The sequence below is a fragment of the Aphelocoma coerulescens genome, chromosome 2 (assembly GCF_041296385.1).
Source record: "Aphelocoma coerulescens isolate FSJ_1873_10779 chromosome 2, UR_Acoe_1.0, whole genome shotgun sequence".
Taxonomy (NCBI): domain Eukaryota; kingdom Metazoa; phylum Chordata; class Aves; order Passeriformes; family Corvidae; genus Aphelocoma; species Aphelocoma coerulescens.
This window is the reverse complement of record NC_091015.1, coordinates 166,308,904-166,327,233: the sequence shown is the minus strand read 5'-3', so window position 1 is coordinate 166,327,233 and position 18,330 is coordinate 166,308,904. Positions and strand designations below refer to the sequence as shown.

Sequence of the window (18,330 nt, the reverse complement as noted above, 5' to 3'; positions counted from 1 at the left end):
TTGGATGTATCTAAAATGAGGCCTGGCATGAGTCAGTGGAGTAAGAATGAAGGAAAGAACAAGTAAATGAAGAGACAAGATGGACACATCCCCTGGGTGGTCTTCATTCTGCCTGCTTCTGTCTTGTGCACAAAAGGGAAAAGATCTGAGCCCCAGCAAGTTGTAATTGCAGCTCATTTCCAAACACTGCTGCAGAGCCCAGGATGCTGCAGAAATGTGTTTTGAGACATCTCAGAAAAAAAAATCATTGGAAGGAGGGTTTTGGATGCTTCTGTCTGTGGGTGGAGCTGAGTTGGTCTGAGAGTTGGTGGGATCTGGGAGAAAAACATTCACCACAGGAGATCTTTGTGCTGAGAAACTCATTATTTACAACATGTAAAGCAGAGGGATCCATGAGGATGGTGTTAAAGCTATTTGTCACTCCTGAGGGAGGGGAGGAGAAAAAAACTTGATTTAATAGTTTTTGATTACAGTTTTTATTCATTGTGTGTGTAAGAATACCCATAAATAGGAAGCTGAATTTGTGCCTGCAGCTGGTCAGGACATGTCCCACTGCTGCTCTGGGACTACCCAGGGATCAGCCTGGCTGTGAGGAAGGCTCAAACCTTAAATTATGGGCGTGGCAAGTCCTGCTTCTTTGAAGAACTCCTACAAGACCCAACAAGCTGCCTGCACATCACTGCTCCTGCAGGCAGGCTCCAAGACTCTGTGGCTTCAGCCCCAGCTGCAGTTCAGAGATGGATCCCTCCCCAGTAGATGCTGGGAATGGATAAGCTGCACTCTCTGCTTGGAAACCGATGCTCCTTCCCCTGGTTTAAAGTTCCCGTGTGAGTAATCGCGGTTGTGATGGAACCCCCGAGGGCAAGAAGGACTCCAGCAGTGCCCTGCACATAGGCAGGACTCACCCCTGTGCCAACAGCTCGTGGACTCTGTAGATAAGCCAAAGCAGGGGTGGAAAAGAGGCAGATTCATTTCCAGCCTGCTGACATGGAGCTGTGGGGCAGGGCGATTGAATCACCCCGTTGTGACAGCACTTGGTCACCCACAGAGCCTGTCCCAGAGCAGGGAGGGAATTCCAGACTCCTGTCCCCTGGACCAGTGCTTTGACCATGGTCACAGATTGTCCCATGGTTCACAGGAGGGTTCTGGGGTGTGGAAGCTTCCAGCACCCTCGGTTACACAGCAGCAGAGCACACCATAAAGCAGAGAGGGAGACAGTTCACATCTCTCCTCCCCTTTCTCCCCCACTGGCCTGTCAAAACTTCCTGGTCTCGTCACCCCTGCAGTGTCCCTGGGGACCGCTGAGGGATGCTGTGGATCAGAGATGCTCTTTAAAAATACACTGATTGGAGTTGTCTTGCCAGTGAGCACAGGAGCAATTCCCAGGCCAGGAGAGAATCATTTCATCCTTTCCTTTTTTCTTCTTTTTTTTCTTTTTGATGTTGCTTCACAACAAAATCCCTTTTACCAGAGTAACCTATTTGCACTGGGAGATTTTAATAACTAACCCAATTAAATTAAATTCTTCTGCTCAAATCAAATCACACCAGCATTTGATACTTTCTGGAGAACAAATTGAGCGGGTTTATTTTTAGCCTCTGATGTTTCCCCACCTTTTCCTTCCCTTTCAAATTAACAACTGCAGCGAGACCCTTCTGGCTGTGAACCCTGGCAGGCCCCAGTGCCTGAGACTTGCCTTTTCCTTTTGAGCACTGCACAGGCATCAACCCCTGCAGAAAGAGAAGAAAAGATCGGGCTTGTTCTGCCAGGGCCCCAGCTGGCACACACTGAAGCTGAACTAAATCTGCCTCACTCTGTAGACACCACCAGACAACCCGGTGCTAAGATTTTCTGTGGCGAGAGAGAGTTTTGTGGCAGAGTTAGAAGAGATTCTCACATGCCGCTGCTAATTGAGAGGCACAGCTTGTAAGGAGAGGTGATGCCTTTTATTAGAGCGTAGCTGGGAAGAGTGGCGCGAGGCTGTCACGCAGCCTCTTTCTCTGCCATCTCTGAGCTGAACGTGCTGGAACTTCCATGCTGAAGCTCTTTGGCTTTCATCTCTTTGTCTTCAGCACTTTGTGAGGGAGTCTGAGGGGTCAGCTTGGCCTCCACGAGGCAGATCTGCCCCCAGGTACTCCTGCATCAGAACGGCTGCCTCCTGTCCTTTTGGGAGACTCCCCTTTCCAGTAGGAATGCCGGGATACTGCCATGAGAATCTCTCCTGTCTCTCATTGAGCTGCTCTGACAATTATTTACCCTTTCAGTCAAAGCTCGTGGCCTGTTACGATCGATGCGATCTGACTGCCAGCATCACAGAGGCCGTTGATTCCCCACCAGCATTTTCACCAGGCCCTTCAACTCAGACTGAGGAAGAAAGCAAAAATGGTGCACAGGCCTTTATTTTGGTCTCTCTGTAGTCTGAGAGGCAGACAGATGCATTCCTACTTGGAAGAGTTTGCTCCTGCTTATTTTTCACATCCAAACCCAGGTTTTCATCTGCCCTACAGCTCAGTCACTCTCCATTCAGCTTTTGCACTCTGCAAAAGGAGGGTGAGATTTGGGTAAAGCTCTGACAGATGCAGACACAGCTTTTTATTTTTTTAAATTTCCAGAGGTAAAGGATGGGAAACCACTGCAGCATCCTCTACTCAACAACTTCATGGACTTGAGACTCTGATATCCGTTTTTGCTACCAAACAGTTTCTCTTTTCCTCCTGTAACTCTATGGCAATGAAAACATGAAAACCACCAAGGCAAGACTGGTGGGATTCATCAAATATTTACTGAAACCAACACAGCTGCACTGGATTCTGCAACAGTTAAATCAAGACCCTGTATCTTGTGGGTCATGGGTAGGATTTTATTAGATTATAACCTTTTGTAGCATTCACATCTCTGACACAGGACACGGGAGCCATTCCCCAAATCCAAAAATCCAAAATCCCCCTCATTCAAAGGAAAGCACGAGGGCTCTGGGGTACATACCAGGACACTTTCTGTCATTGCACTGCTTGTACTCCTCCTTGGGACCCTGGCAAGTCTCTCCACCGAAGAAGGGGCCATAGCACACCCGGTCACGTCTCTGAGTGCCACCTCCACATGTGGCGGTGCAGCTGCCCCACACTCCCCAGGCCTGCCACTTCCCATCCACTGGAAACAAAAGAAAAAAAGAGGAGAGAAACAGCCTGTTAGGGCCCAAACATCATCTGCAACAGAAGGAGTCAAGGTCCCAAGGTGAGCAGAGGAACAAAGGGTGAGTAGGGCAGGGTTTGGTAGGAAAGGAGGTCTCCTGCCTTGGATCTTTGTTTGATCTTCAACTGATGTTAAATCAGAGTGTCCCCATTCCCATCCCATCAGTCCTTTAGTAGTCCAAGGGTGTTTTCATGTTTTTTCTCAGCACCTCCATGCTCTGCAAAAGCAGCCCTATCTCTTTCCTCGGGCTGAGATTTTGGGTTTGTGCTCCTGAACACTCTTCCCATGGGCTGAGATTCAACCTGGCAGCCACATCTGCCAGGCCAATTCCATATCTGGAGTTCATTTGGGATGTACAATGCATGTGTGAAAATAGTCCTTCCCAGAGAAGGTCTGGCTCAGGGATTTAGAGAGACCAGCAGAGCCCTTGGGCAAAAAAACCCATGAAGAAACATCAAATAAACCTCCCTCCAGCTGTTTGCATTGCACTGATGCTTCATGGGCCTTGGGAAGAGGTGTGGGATGTTGTCTCATTCCATTGTGTCTTCTCCCAACATCTTTCCAGATTCAGTGGAAATGTGACTTCTTTTACATTAACAATGGCATTTATCAAAGTGCTGCTTCTTTTACCTTAGCAATTGCATTTATCAAAGCACCATAAAAATGTTGATTAGCCCTCACCACAAGCCTGCAAGGTAGGGAAACATTCTCCTCTGCTGTACCACAACAACTCGGTGACAGAACCATGACAAGGCCTAAGTCTGCTCTTTACTATTTGGGCTTTAATTCTGAGTCATCACATCATCTTAGGTTGAATAATTCCTTTTGGGATGGTGGGAGATCCACATCTTCTCCAGGAAGTTGACAAAAATTACCAAAGAAAAGGGGCAGCACCAGATTACGGTGCTTTATTTAGTGACATTTTGTGCAGTGGGAGGTATGACCTGAGTTGCTTTGACAGACAACTCTGAAATCAGTGGGACGTGGTCATCTAAAAAAGAGTTCTGAAGCCCCTTTTTGTCTTTGAAGATCTCCATAAGTAGCAAAGAAGGAATGAGATACCCAAAACATCAAAACCTACTCAAGACCATGTAGGAAAATCCAATACCTGTGTTAAATACTGCATATAATGGTGCTACCAGAGAGTAAAGGGATTCCCTGAGGAATTAGGTAGACCAGGATGAATTCCAGTAGGAATTATTATTATTATTATTATTATTATTATTATTATTGTTATTATTATTATTACTGTTATTATTATTATTATTATTTCTGTCATTATTATTATTTTAAGTCACAGATGAGTAAAGTAAGTGACAAGTCTTACACAGACATGAACAAAGGATTTGTTGTGCCAGAGGTTTAAAGCTGAGATACAATGGAGGATTCCCTGTCTGCTTCAGATATAACTGGGAATGTTGAAATGGCAGGAGGAGAGGAACAAAACAAAAAGAGGAGGGAAGCTGAAGCCCTGTGGAGGCAAGGGAAGGGTTTCATTGATGTTTTCTTGGGATTTTTTTAAGCTTATGCTGAAAACCTGAAATCTAAGGTTAGAAAGACACGTTCCCCGTGGGCAATCACTCACCTCACTGGGGTCTCCTGAAACATTTGCCAGCGCTGGATTTTGGCTGGCATCGTCTGTTGGAATGATCCAAACCTCCTTTTCACTGCACTGAAAAGGGCGCAAGTCTTCCCCAAAGAAACATTTTACTGGGACTGCAGGGGAAGTTGGCCCAAGAGAAAGAAGAAGTCATGGGTCACCCACCTGGGCACTGGCGCAGGAAGCAGTCCCGGGTCTCCACCCAGTGTCCCTGGCACTCGGCTCCGCCGTAGGAGGGCCCGTTGCACTCCCGTGTCCGCTGCTGGGTCCCGTTGGAGCAGGAAGCGGAGCACGAGCTCCAGCTCGACCACTCGTTCCAGTTGCCGTCCACTGAGTGGCCCAAAGAAAGAAAACGAGCGGAATGTGAAAATCTTTCCCTCTGGAAGGAGCCATGTGGCGAGAGCCTCTGGCCTTTGCCGACCAGGGACTAAGGTGGGAAGGACAAGGAGTCACAGAGCTTGAGAGAGGGGACAGAGCATCAAAAAAAGTTTGGACAACTGTAGCAACAGGGATTTTTGGGACCCTCTGCAGCCTCCGACAGTCCCACAGGATGCAAGTGCAGTAACATTTAATTTTTATGTTCCATACTCTACATTAGACCATAAAAGTTGAAATTACTGATATTGCACATTCCAACATGAAAGTCCAAACTAATAACATTGCTAAACACAACATAACATCACACCAGAGGACATGGCTCATGCTTTCACTGAACACTTTTAAGGGATCAGTACATTACCGTGACATTTCCCATTTGGGGCCATCAGCACTTTTTTAAGGAACCCATTTTTCAGCAAAGCAGTGCATGAATCTGCGGAGCGTGTATTTTCTCAAGCGTGCAAATGCTCTGTTTTTCATTAAAGCACACCCAGAAACTCGAATCACAGTGTTATTGACAGGAATCAACCATTCCTGCTGGCTGGGAAATGTGGGAGCAAAGGTGTGCTCCAACAGAAGACCAGGAGCAGGGTGAGTGTGTGTGGTCAATGTACTTCTCTCACAGCTGAATTAACTCTGACAGGCTGGAGATGTTTCTACCCAGCAGTGTCTTTGATAATTAAATAGAGGAAGGAGGGACAAGGGAGGTTATGATAGGGACAGGGTTGGAGAGAAATAGGAATACATCTTTTATCATGGTATGGACTGAGGCAATCCCAAGTGTGGCAGTTACACCCTAATTGGTCCCTGATCAACAGATCCATCACCCAGTCTGCTCTTCCTGGAGCATTTTTCTCATTAACAGTGGTCATCATGCTCTGTTTAGATCGAATTAGATGCTAGATCTCACTCAGGAAAAACAACCTGAGTCCCTGAAAAGTCTGAATTCTGGCTCAAATCACATTGCAGCTTTTTTTTCTGCCTTTGTTTGTCCGTCCAAGAAAAATAAATGCCAACTGGTCCCCCATGTAATCTGCAAGGAATTGATCAGTCCTGTGTAATCCCCATTGCAGTTGAGCAGCTTTTTGTTTACAAACTCTGTAAAAAAAAGTTTAAAACATCCAAATGAGCAACTGTTAATTCAAAGGGGATCACAAGGTGTGCAAAATCAGGAAGGTATAAGGGTACCTCCAAAAGGTGCATGTTTTTAACAATCCAAAAATTTATGGGTTTATTGTGCATAAATTCAAGGCTTTGTGCCAGTGCCTATCAATCCCAAAGAGGGGAAATGAAAAACGTGGTGTTTGACAGGTGGTTGTTTTCTGGAAATGACCCAAAACTCCGCCAAGTAAATGCCATCAGGTACAAATTAGCGTGGCTTTTCTGACTGAAGGTTATGCTGTTAAGTTTCCATGAACTGATCATAAAATCACGGAATCACAGGATGGTTTGGGTTGCAAAGGTAAAGATCATTTAATTCTACTTCCCTGTCATGGGCAGGGACACTTGCACTATCCCAGGTTTCTCCAAGCCCTGTCCAACCTGGCCTGGAACACTTCTAGGGATGTATTCACAACTTCTCTGGGCATCCTGTGCCAGGGCCCCACCACCTTCACAGGGAAGAATTTCTTCCTAATAATGATGGCATCCATCCTTCATTAACATTCCCCTGTGTTGGAAAAATGCAATTGCATTTCCCACATTAAATTTGACATTTACCCAAAAAATTGTGTTTACCAAAAAAAAGTTGAATTTTTTCAACACCCTCACTGCTGCTAGTGATTGGCAGCTTATCAGAAGTGCAGTCATTTGGAGGTAGGAAAATGAAACATCCAAATCCATAATTTGGTTGTTTGGTGAGGAATTTAGAACAGGTAATTTCCTTGTATTTATTCACAGGCTGTAATTTCAGAAATGTTTTGAAAAAAGGACAAACAAAGGTGGCTGTGTTTTCCCTCCAGCCACTTGCACGGATGCAAAGATGCCTCGTGGTCGAGATGCTGAGGGTTCCCATCACAGCCACAAGCCAAGGACAGTTTGGTGCCAGGATTACACCACAGTGGGGTCTATCAAAAATGTTCATTTTCTGGCGGAGCCCGTGAGGAGACAGGCATTGTCTTCCTCCTTTTTCCTCTTCCAAGGACTTGGGGCTCAGGCTATGGCATCCACAGCTCCTGAGGAACAAAGGCTCTGTTGTCCCTGCAGCAGAGCATTTTTCTCAGCTGTAGCGGTAAATCCTCGGAGCAGGGTGGTAATGAGCACTGGGAGTGTCTGGGGTGTCAAACACCCATTGTTGTGCTTCAATGGTTCCCCCAGCGCCGCTCTCATTTGGCGCTGCCAAGCTGCTGATTGCCTTTGTGGCACTAATTGGAGCTGAAGCCTTGCAGTTGGGCTGCTTGTCTTTTTCACCACTGTTTCGGTCGTGCATTTATTTGTATTTAAATTAATTATGGATCAATGTTAACTCAGGGTATGCTTTATTACCCAAGCAATGCCAGCTCTGACTTCTTAAATTTGTCTTTTTATGACAGAGTCAATTTGGTGTCTGGGAGGTTCTCATTCCAAGTAGCGTCTTCTGGACAGTGGCCAAATATCCAAGGATAGTTACTTGGAGTGAAAACTTGATGGGAAATGCCAGGAGGCTTCTCACTGTTTTCACAAAGTTCTCATCCCTCCCACAATCCCTCTCCTCCTCCGGGGACATAATAATGTCTCATAATGATTCTCATTAAGCTGGAAAAATGTCAATTGACTTTATCCAGGGATAGGGAGGGAGTTTTGGGGAGCTCCCTTGTGTACAGACTGTGTTCACCAGGACACCCAGAGTTAAGTTAAGGGGGCAAATTAACCCAGGGCCTGTCAGAGGAAAGAAGCCTCTGGAGCATAAGTGGATTTCCAGGTGGTAAAAGTAATTCCATCTTGAGGTTCTTTCTGATGTTTCAAAGCAAAATCAAGGAGAGGCATTTGGAAGTAAAATTTGGAAGTACTGAAAAGTATTAAATTTGGCATGGAAGGCTGTCAGGAGTCTCTTAGTCCATCTCACCACCCAGAGCAGGATCAGCCACAGAGACAACTTGCATATATATTGAATTAATGCACAGACAAGTAAAACTACTAATTAATTCCAGCAAAATGAACCCAGTCAGGCAAAATAACTTTAAACCATTCAATGGGGAGAGCAGTTGAGAAGCTTAAGATAGTCTTGGAAATATCAGTGATAGCCAGGTCCAACCCATGTAAGGTGTCCTCTGCAAGAGATCACACAGGGCAAACCTGAACCTGAGATATCCCTGAGCTGAACAACCCCAGAAAGCACCTCTGGGTTGCTTCTTCAACGAGTCCTCAGGATCCTCCTTGCAGTAGTTCTGAATTTCATTGGAGTCATCTATGGGCCTTAAGGGCATCTGAGCTGGGGAGCGCTGCTGGAGGGGAGGTTTCAGATCTGTCACTGTCCCTACCTGGGCAGAGAGCGATGTTGCAGAACTTGGTTTGCTTCTCCGGGCCCTCGCAGGGGTTCCCACCAAACTGGGGGGGTTTGCAGGTGCGGGTCCGATCCCTGTAGCCTCTCCCACAAGTGGAAGAGCACAGGCTCCATGGAGACCACTCGTCCCAGGTGCCATGCACTGCAAGGGAAGCAGAAGAAGTGATTTTTCTTTTTCAGAGGAGGTCTGAGGAAGTTAGGGAGCCCACAGGGCACAGCTTCTTCCCACCCGGAACGATCAGCGTGTGGGAAGTTGGAGAACAACCCAAAATGTGCAAGAGGAACATCAAGTAATTTTTATGCTTTGATATCGACACCAAGTGCCTGCTGCTTTCCAGTCTTTGAAATAAACCACAATGTACTTCTAGTTGACCTTAATTTTTCAGATTTTTGAGCCAACATGGCATTTTTTAAGCAAAAAATGGATTTAGCTCGAAAGGAATAAAACCCCACTACCCTTAGGGAAGCATCATCACCATCATTTTATTGCTTCTTGCCCTTTTTTCTCTCCCTCCCAACATTTTCTCATCGAATCCTCAAAGACTACAATATTTTAAGGCTTTCAGGAAAGATGTAGTCTGTCTACTGATTACTCTCATAGGTCAGTGACACCTCAGAGGCAAAGCTAGGGAGACTCCAAAGAGTAAAATAGAATGGGCAATATCCTCCAAGATTGCTCAAGCCATCTCTGGTAGCTCCTGGAATTAGACATCTAATCGATTTTAATCTAACCTAATTAGCCTTCTAATCTATATTAATCTATTAATCTATTAATCTATTAATCTAATCTAATCTGGCCAAGTTATTTATGGAATTGCAGTCACTGTAATCTCCAGAGGCCAAATGTTACAAGAATGCACTGATCTCTCTTAAGGGACTTCATCCCTTCCAGTTTTACCAGAGAAGCTAACGCCAAATCAGTAATTGTTTAGGAAAAGAAGAAACCCAAAAAGAAGAAACCCAAAAAAGCCAGGGACTTTTCCAGTCCTTCATCGGTTGCTAACAGTGACTGATGCCCAGTGTCAGGAAATGGGGTTCAAAACTAATTCTCACCAGGCATCTTGAATGATAAGAGATAAGCAGAAGGAAATAGAGGAAAGAACATGGATGGTGATTTCTCCACGGATGGTGGTTTCACCATAATAGAATTTTTTCTGAACATCATCAGGAGAAATGAATAATACACCAAGTTTAACAGCATAACTCCTCAAAATAATCATAGAAACAAGAAATAGTTTAGGTTGGAAGGGACCTCAAATATCATTTACTTCCTGCCACGGGCAGGGACACCTTCCACTATCCCAGGTTGCTCCAAGCCCTGTCCAACCTGGCCTTGGGCACTTCCAGGGATGGGGCAGCCAAAGCTTCTCTGGGCAACCTGTGCCAGGGCCTCCCCACCCTCACAGGGAAAGATTTTTTCCTAATATCCACTCTAAACCTACTCTCGTTCAGTTTGAAGCCATTCCCCTTTATCTTGTCATTCCATGCTCTTGTAAAAAATCCCTCTCCATCTTTCTTGTAGGCTCCAGGCTCCCCAGAATGTCCTTTTTCATCAAAATTATTCCTGACCTGGAAACACCCCAAAGGGCACCTGCCTGCAGGTGTACTGAGTTCATGGACTTTAGATAGTATGGAATTGTCCACACCATGCAAAGCAAGTGCCCATCTCGTGGTGCTTGGTCTAGCAAGAGTCTCTGTATGAGGCCTTAAGGCATAAAGAGAAGGAACAAGGAACAAAAACCATCTCATTGCAAGAGTTACAGAATCCCAGAATGGTTTGGAATGGAAGGGAACTGAAAGATCATCTAATTCCAACTGCTTTCCTCTAGACCAGGTTGCTCCAAGCCCCATCCAAGATGGTCTTGGACACTCCCAGGGATGGGCAGACACAAATTCTCTGGGCAGCCCGTGCCAGGGCCTTCCAGAAATATCCCAGTGGAGATACCACAGGCAGCCAATGTCCCGCCCCTGCTGCCCACCAATACCTGGGCACACGGCAGAGTTGTTGCACTGCCTCTGCTCCCGGAGAGGGCCGCTGCACTGGGTGCTGTAGGAAGACGAAACGCAGAACCTGGTCCTGGTCTGCCAGCCCTCCCCGCAGGTGGTTGAGCACACACTCCATGGGGACCACTCCTCTGCTGCAGGGTCACCTGTGGGGGTTGGAGCAGAAGGTGAGGATGTGGCATCCTTGGATCTCCAGGGATCTTCAGGGATGAAATTTCCAAGTTATGCTTGGCCAGCTGTGAGATCTGTGAGGCTGCAATGTGTCCTACAGGTGGGGTGACAGGATGGGTGGGAGGGTGTGAGGGCATCGGGGAGAAAATGTGAGAGCTGAGAATGGGCTAAAGGGTTTTTTTTGGGTACTCTGTAGAGCTGTAATATACACACGCATATGAAAAAAATATAGGAAGGATGCTGTGGAAGCATCAGGGCACTGGGAAGAGCAAACTCCACCACGGAAGGTGGTGTAGCCGCTCCAGAACCTTACGAGATGGGATATGGCACCTCCTCACAGAGACCGTACTAACAAGGTTTAGACAGATAAATGCATCCATAAATTGTTCTGTTTTAAGGATTCAACCCCTCCTTTTTCCTTCTCACATCACCTGCCAAGGCAGATTGGCAGAGGAGGAGCTGACAAAATAGAAGGTGATGGTGCCTAAGAAGGGTCAGCTGATGAAATCCCACAAAGTTTTCTTGGTATCTCCTTTACCTGTGGAGATCTGCTGTGAGCATGTGACACAGAACAAGGCTGAATCTTCCAGAGCATCATCACACAGTCTATCAACTGCTTATCTGATGGGGCAGCATTGGAAAAGCAGCTAAAAATATCCCATTGATGGGAGTGAAAAGTGCTGAGATGTATTCCCTTTGTCACTAATATCCCTGCTGGGGCTGTTCCAGCAGCCACAACCTCCAAATAAGTCACCCGAAGTGGGAAATGAGCAAGGAAAGGATGATTTTCCATTAGTTTTCATAGGCAATATTTTACCCCTTGAAAAAATGCTTTTCTTTCCCACATGAAAATAAAAAGCTGGCTATGTTCCACTTAATTAAGGCATGCATTGTTTGGGTTTCCAGATTTTTCATGGGTTGCTAACAATTACACATAATAAACCTGGAATGTTACATTTGGTATGTATAGAACACAGGCATATGGCAAAAAATAAGCACCAGCATAACAGGGGGGCAGCTCCTTCTCGTGACAAATTCTTCAAAACCTCAGACTGCCCCGTGTCTCATCCCAAACAGATGCATTTGTCAGACTGTGGGTGATGAGAAGTATCATGGCACTGGGTGGAATAGGTAAATATAATGCCAAGGGTCATCCAGCCTGGCAGCCAGCACTTGGATGTGCTATCCCACACCACCACCCCATTCCCAAAAAAAGCTGGGCAGAGGATGCCATATTAAATTGTCCAGCTGCAACCTGGAGCAGGAAAGAGACTCTGCAGCTGGAGATCTCAGCGAGGGTTATAAACCAGCTGCATGAAAATATCAGAGCAGGAACTGTGGTGGGGATCACCAAATTTCCCAATATTGCCTAAAACTGTGCGTCTCTGGCTTTTTCCTGGGGGTGGTATATTTATTTATTTATTTTTATATATTTACTAGTGTTTTCCACATGCAATGAAATTTCATGCAGGATTTCAAGTGTCTGTGGCTCCCATCAATCTGCTCTTCAGGACTTTTGGTAGTTATCTGTGTTGTTTGGTTTGTGTCATGCTTTTCAGCACATCTGCCTTGAATGTCTCCTGTCATTCCAGCAGCTGGGAATTAAAAATACAGCTCTGATTGGAGTTTGTTGAATTAATATGTGTTGAGGGGGAAAAGTGTAGAGGAATACCTGCCCTTGCTGTAAAATGCACAGACTTTCACTCCTTCGTTTATTGTCTGGACACAGGAAGAGGTGGTGAGGATCAATCTTTCCCTACCTCATCTGTGCCATTGCAGTGATTGCCATGAGATGTAACTGCTGCTGTTCATTAAGCCAAAGTTGCTCAAAACCATTTTGCTTCATTAACCTCCCCAGCTGGTCCCAGTTAGATGAAAGTTATGGACTGCTGGTCTTTCCCTGGGACGTGTAGGAGACATTCGTGTGTTTTGAGGCTTTGGGGCTTCAGGAGAACATCAGTCCCATATCCTGTTTCACAAGAATTAGATCTCCTGGTAGAGAGAAATCTGCATTTCCATGGCAATTTTCCAGTAGGGAACTCAGCCAGCTCTGTCAGACCCAGAGCCCTGCCATGCTCCATGCTCCACCAGCAAATTACTTTTATGGTACCATCACTTCAGCATTTGCCATTCACAGAGCCCCAGACTCCAGAAGATCCCTCTTTGGCCCACAGATCCCAACCATTCCTGCTCCCTTGCCTGTTGGATGCTCCATGAACCAGCAATGCCTTTGCATTTCTTCATCCACGTTGAGCAACCTCCCCAGTTCTGCAGTGCCAGTCAGCTGGGGGATTATTGGTAGTTAAACACTTAAGTTTGGGTCCCAAAATCTTTCTGGGAGGCCAGAGGTGGGACAGGGGAGAGGTGGGACAGAGGCACAGGGGCCTCCTCCATCAGCAGCTCACAGCTTGGAGAGCTCACCATGCCACCTCAGACCTGGCTGGGGTTTTGCAATCTCCATATTCAGATGAGTTACTGTGTCACTGGATGGCATCTTTGAACCAAATTCCACCTCTTCTACCTCTCTCCTCTTTAGTATTTCTGGCTTTTGCTCTTTCACAGCAGAAATATCTGTGCTTAGAGGTAAATCTCCTCAATTATTGTCCCTCACATTGCACGAATCCCTGGATTTTAAACCCATAATACAGTTTATTTTCTAAGTGCTGGTGACTCCCTTGGGCTTGGTGTCATTCTGAACCAAGCCATTTATCTCAGTCCACTGGGACATTACATCCAGCCTCGTCTCAAACCTTGCACAAATTTAACTAATTTTCAAACCGAGCGAGACCCAGTTCTGAGACACTCTCAGGGCAGGAGACAAATTCACTCTCTACTCAAGAGAAGCACAATAGTGCCCATCATCAAAACTATGAGTGAGAAGAATTTCTGCACTCCTGTGGGTCAAATGGCAGCAAATACAAATTACTGTGTGAAGTATATTGCAATTATTCATCCCAGAAGTGGATTCTGACTCTGTTTCTGGATATAATGGCAAGAAGTCTACGATGCTCATTGGATTTGAAAGCTGCCTAGTCCAGCTCAGTGCTGTTTTATAATTAGACCTGCCAGAGATTATAGCATCATGGAATGGTTTGGGCTGGAAGGAACCTTAAAGATCATCCAGTTCCAACCCCTGCCATGGGCAGGGACATCTTCCACCATCCCAGGTTGCTTCAAATCCCCTCAAACCTGGCCTTGGACACTTCCAGGGATGGGGCAGCCACAGCTTCTCTGGACAACCTGTGCCAGGGCCTCAGCACCCTCATAATGAAGATTTTTGTTCTAATATTGAATTTAAATCTACCTTCCTTCAGCTTAAATCCATTCCTCCTTGTCCTGTCACTCCATGCCCTTGTCCAAAGTCCCTCTCCAGCTCTCTTGGAGAACAGTTAGCCACTGGAAGGGACTCCAAGACCTCCCCAGAGCCTTCCCTTCTCCAGGCTGAACAGGCCAAAGTCTTTCAGCCTGTGTTCATAGCAGAGGGGCTCCAGCCAAATTTGTCTTCACTCCCTCTCCCTCTCACTGAGAGGAGAAGGGGCAAGCCCTGCCCTGCATCATCACTGGTGCCTGCAGGCATCTGTCTCTGCAGGGTTGACTTTTGATCAGTCCTGTGATGCCCCAGACTAGCTTGGGGATTAACAGGATTGTCCCACAGGATTTTGCGGGGCTTGGTACCCCACTCAAAGTGGGCAGATGGCCCTTGCTGCTCCCACAGACACAGCTGCAGCAGCTGGAGAGGGTCCAGCAGGTGCTGCAGAATGGGACACACTGAGTGTTAATCCATGAGGATGTAGCACTGCAACCCAGGTTCATTCCAGCTCCTGGCTGCAGTGTCCCCATCAGTGCCTGCAGCTGCTTTCATGACTCTTCTTCCCTCGGCACTAATGTAGAAGCCCATCCCTGCCATCCCTCTGCCAGGAGCCCTTTCTGTTTTGGGGTCTGACATCTCCCCACGTGCAGGATGCCTCTGTTCACATTCTGCTCCTGGCAGAGTCCTCCTGGAAGCAGCCTGTGGGCTGAGCCATTCCAGGGACCTGCTGGGTTGGATCTGGCTCTTGTGCTGTTGCTGGGAGAGACGTGGGCAGCCAGCAGCACCCTGGCTGGGAGCACAGCCCTGCTAGAGCCTGGGGGCCAACAGGACCTGGACACCAGGGATGTGAAGGGCTGGCAGGAGAAAATGCTGCTCTTTGGCTGGGCAGGGCTGTCTCCTCATCCACAGTCCTTAAGGCTGGCATCAGCAGATTTTTGTATTTCATCTTTTTCCAGGTCTTGAGCAGATGTGAAATGTCTTACTCCCTACAATCTGTGCCCATAGGGAAGACGTTGGCTTTGCATTGGCATCCTCAGCTAAAAATGCCCTCTAATCCCTTGCTGGACTGAACCCTCTGCCTGTATCTCCTCCATCCTCATTTCCTTGATCAACTTGTAGTTGGTGCTCCTGGGACAGCGACAGGGATGTGGGAAGCTCGCAGCAGGACAACGCACATCTCCCAGCCCATGCTGCCCTCAGGAATGCCACAGCCCAAGCCAGCCATGCTACAGCAGTGGCCACGATGGCAGGGAGGTCACAGAGATGTCACTGAGCCCTGATCCAGCACTCAGCAGCACGGCAGGAAGAAATGGCAAACTATAAACCTGATGGCTGAGTTAGAGGCTGGAACGGGAGCTCTGGGGAAGCACCTGGGACCAGAGAGAGTAGGAACAACAGGGGCCTGCCTTGAAGTGCCTTCCTTTCCTCTGCATTTGGATGGAGACATTAAGCTCAGCTTTACCAGGTTATAGCAGTGCAAGCGTCCTCCCTCTCCTGCAGGTTTTACCAGACTCCAGGGATCCATCCTGCAGGCAGTGGAGCTGCTCCCACTGGAGGCAGCAGAGTCTGTGCAGGATAATTGAGGCTGTCCCCTGCTTTGTGTTGAACACTACAACCCCAGCAGTTGCCCAGTCATCCCCAGATACTCCACACTGCACGGGTTCCTGATGCCACACAGTGGCAAAGTCCTCCTGGGCTGGGTGGAGCACAGGTAACCTACACCAGAATGTGACCCTCTCTCACTTATAATCAAATCACCTCTCTGAAGCCTTTCTAGAGCATGAAATGTTAGCAAGGTCACTGGGCAGAGATTTTAACCTGAGCCAGGTTCAGCACACTGTGCTTTGCCTGAGACCCCTGATGTGCTGAGATCCTGCCACAACACAGAGCTGTCAAGGAGAGCACAAAGCCTTTCCAGGCTGAATCACAGAATCACAGGATGGTTTGGGTTGGAAGGAACCTTAAAGATCATTTACTTCCAACCCCCCTGCCATGGGCAGGGACACCTTCCACTAGATCACATTGCCCAAAACCCCATTCAACCTGGCCTTGAACACTTCCAGGGATGGTGCAGATCGGACCTGGTATAGGATCTAGGTCCAATTCATTCCCATCTTCCCAGATCACACTGTCTGATATTATTACACATTATTCCCCTTCTGTGGCAGAAGGGTGGAAGGTCCTGCTGCAGAACCTACCAGAGACAAGTCCTTGCACAGCACTAAAGACCCAGGGACAGAGGAAACCAGTCCTGCTCTCTCCCCACCAAGCCCTGCTCACCCTCTCTCACAGCCAATGGCAAGGCATGACATGGACATCAGCAAAGGGGCTGCACTGCAGCAAGGGCAGCTTTGGCTTCATGAACCACGTGTGGCTGGATAATTCAGACAAAGCAGCGACTCAGAAGTAGGCAAGGTGATGGGAAAGCGCTCTGTGAGATGGATGCTCTCGTCAGGGCTTTGTGTCTGTCCCTTTTTGCCTTCTCTGGCTGGTGGCGACAACACAAAACCCCGTGGGGTGATGGGATGGGAACAAACGGGGCGATGACCATTTGTTCAGCACGTGACAACACGGGGGGAATGTCGCCCACACTGACCTGGGGGGAAGGAGATGGTTAGGGAGGGGTCATTGAAACAGTGCAGAGAGCCCAGCCCAGCTGGGCAGTGCAGTGACCAGAGCAGTGTCCCAGCTCCAGAGGCCGCTGCAGGAGGTCAGAGCTTACCTATTTGAGGTGCAGGGTACCCGTAGTGCTGCAGTTCGTCAGGGTCCTCTCGCTTTCTGTTATCTGTGGACCTCAGCGATTGGCTTCTGGAATTATAGCGTCCATTGGCTATGGCAAGGTAATGGGTCATGTAAATACACCTTGGTTCACTCTGCAAGATCTTTCACTACAAAGGTTATACGAATTAACGACAGCGACCTGCAACGTTCCCCTGACATGACCACCTGCTTTCCAACCCCAGCACCCCTGGCCGCCAGTTCTCCCTGAGGGTTCAGCACCAACCAGGCTGAAAGATGAGTCTGGCTGGTGGTCCAACCCTTTATTTTTGAGTGAGATTTGGGACCATGCAGAGTATGATCCCTTATGTCTGGTCTTTAATTAATTTCAGTGGTTTTCTAGGGTGTCTGCACTCCTTGCTGAGCTTGGGGAGGATTTATCCTTTTCAGACGTGCTGGCACTGAATCCCACCATCCCTAGCGGTGTTTTGAGATTTATGGTGGTGACTGTCAGTGTCGCCAAGTTTTTGGTGAGAAATTCTGCCTTGCAACCAGCACCTGCCTAGAAATGCCCTGTAGAGGAACCAGGAAATGCTGAGTGGAGCAGGCAGGTGAGGGCAGGTGGAAAGAAAAGGGCTATCTCAATAGAATGTCTCCTTCACAGACTGTACCCTGCCACCAGCAACAAGGAGAGAGGAAATTCTGGCATCAGCAAAGTACCAACAGAGCTATACTGGGAACTTTTCCATCTCAGTGAGAGACAAGCTCCTGACCCTTGTGTCCTACTGAAAATCTCCCAGTGGAGCCCATGGTGTTGAGTTCAGAAGGTAAATAATACATCCATTGTAAATCAAAGGCATTTAACTGTTCCTTCCTAGCCCACGCTCAGCCAGCTTTCCATCTTCATCCTGTGTGGATCAGCCTTGAACTGGCTGGAGGGGAAACTAAAATTTCTGTTGTCTGTATTATTGGACATGTTGCAACCCTCCCTAGCAAAGAGAGAAACAACCCAGCAATAACAACCAAACCCCATCCACCAGGAGTGCCTGCTGTAAATCAGGAGAGCTCAGCTGACTCCATCGGAGTCACATGGAATAGCAGAGAGCAGAGCTGAGCTCGAGTAATCTGTGATCTGGCAGCCAATTTGTTTCCAAACAGCAAGTACCAGACAGAAGATCTTTTCCCCCAAGGAGGTAAAACAGTCCGACATCTTTTCAAGAAATATGAACTGCCAAGAGATGAAATGGTGACAAATTTGATCCCAGAACCCCGAGAAAATTAATAAAGGTTAATGAAGCTTCAGTGTGGTGGCAGAAGTCTTTATTGCCATCCAAAAAGAGAAAGCAGAGGAGGCAGAGGAATGATTCAGAGAGTCCCTGCCAGGAGCCAGGCTTTATATTCAGCAGTTTGTATCAGGGGACAGTTTATGAAATTGTATTATTTACCATCAGTGTTGCCTGAAAGCAGAACTTGAGG

At 47.4% G+C, this 18,330-nt stretch overlaps 1 protein-coding gene across 1 annotated transcript in view; it reads right to left on the bottom strand.

The window, feature by feature from the left end:
* The window catches only part of ADGRB1 (adhesion G protein-coupled receptor B1), a 201,621-nt gene that overhangs the window by 133,570 nt on the left and 49,721 nt on the right, over positions 1-18,330 (bottom strand). Inside the window, exons 3-7 of the mRNA XM_069006061.1 lie at positions 16,859-16,966; positions 10,637-10,801; positions 8,620-8,793; positions 4,958-5,122; positions 2,986-3,150 (exon numbers count right to left, since the gene is read on the bottom strand). Coding sequence (XP_068862162.1) covers positions 2,986-3,150; positions 4,958-5,122; positions 8,620-8,793; positions 10,637-10,801; positions 16,859-16,966 — 777 coding nt within the window. The remainder of the gene's footprint in view (positions 1-2,985; positions 3,151-4,957; positions 5,123-8,619; positions 8,794-10,636; positions 10,802-16,858; positions 16,967-18,330) is intronic.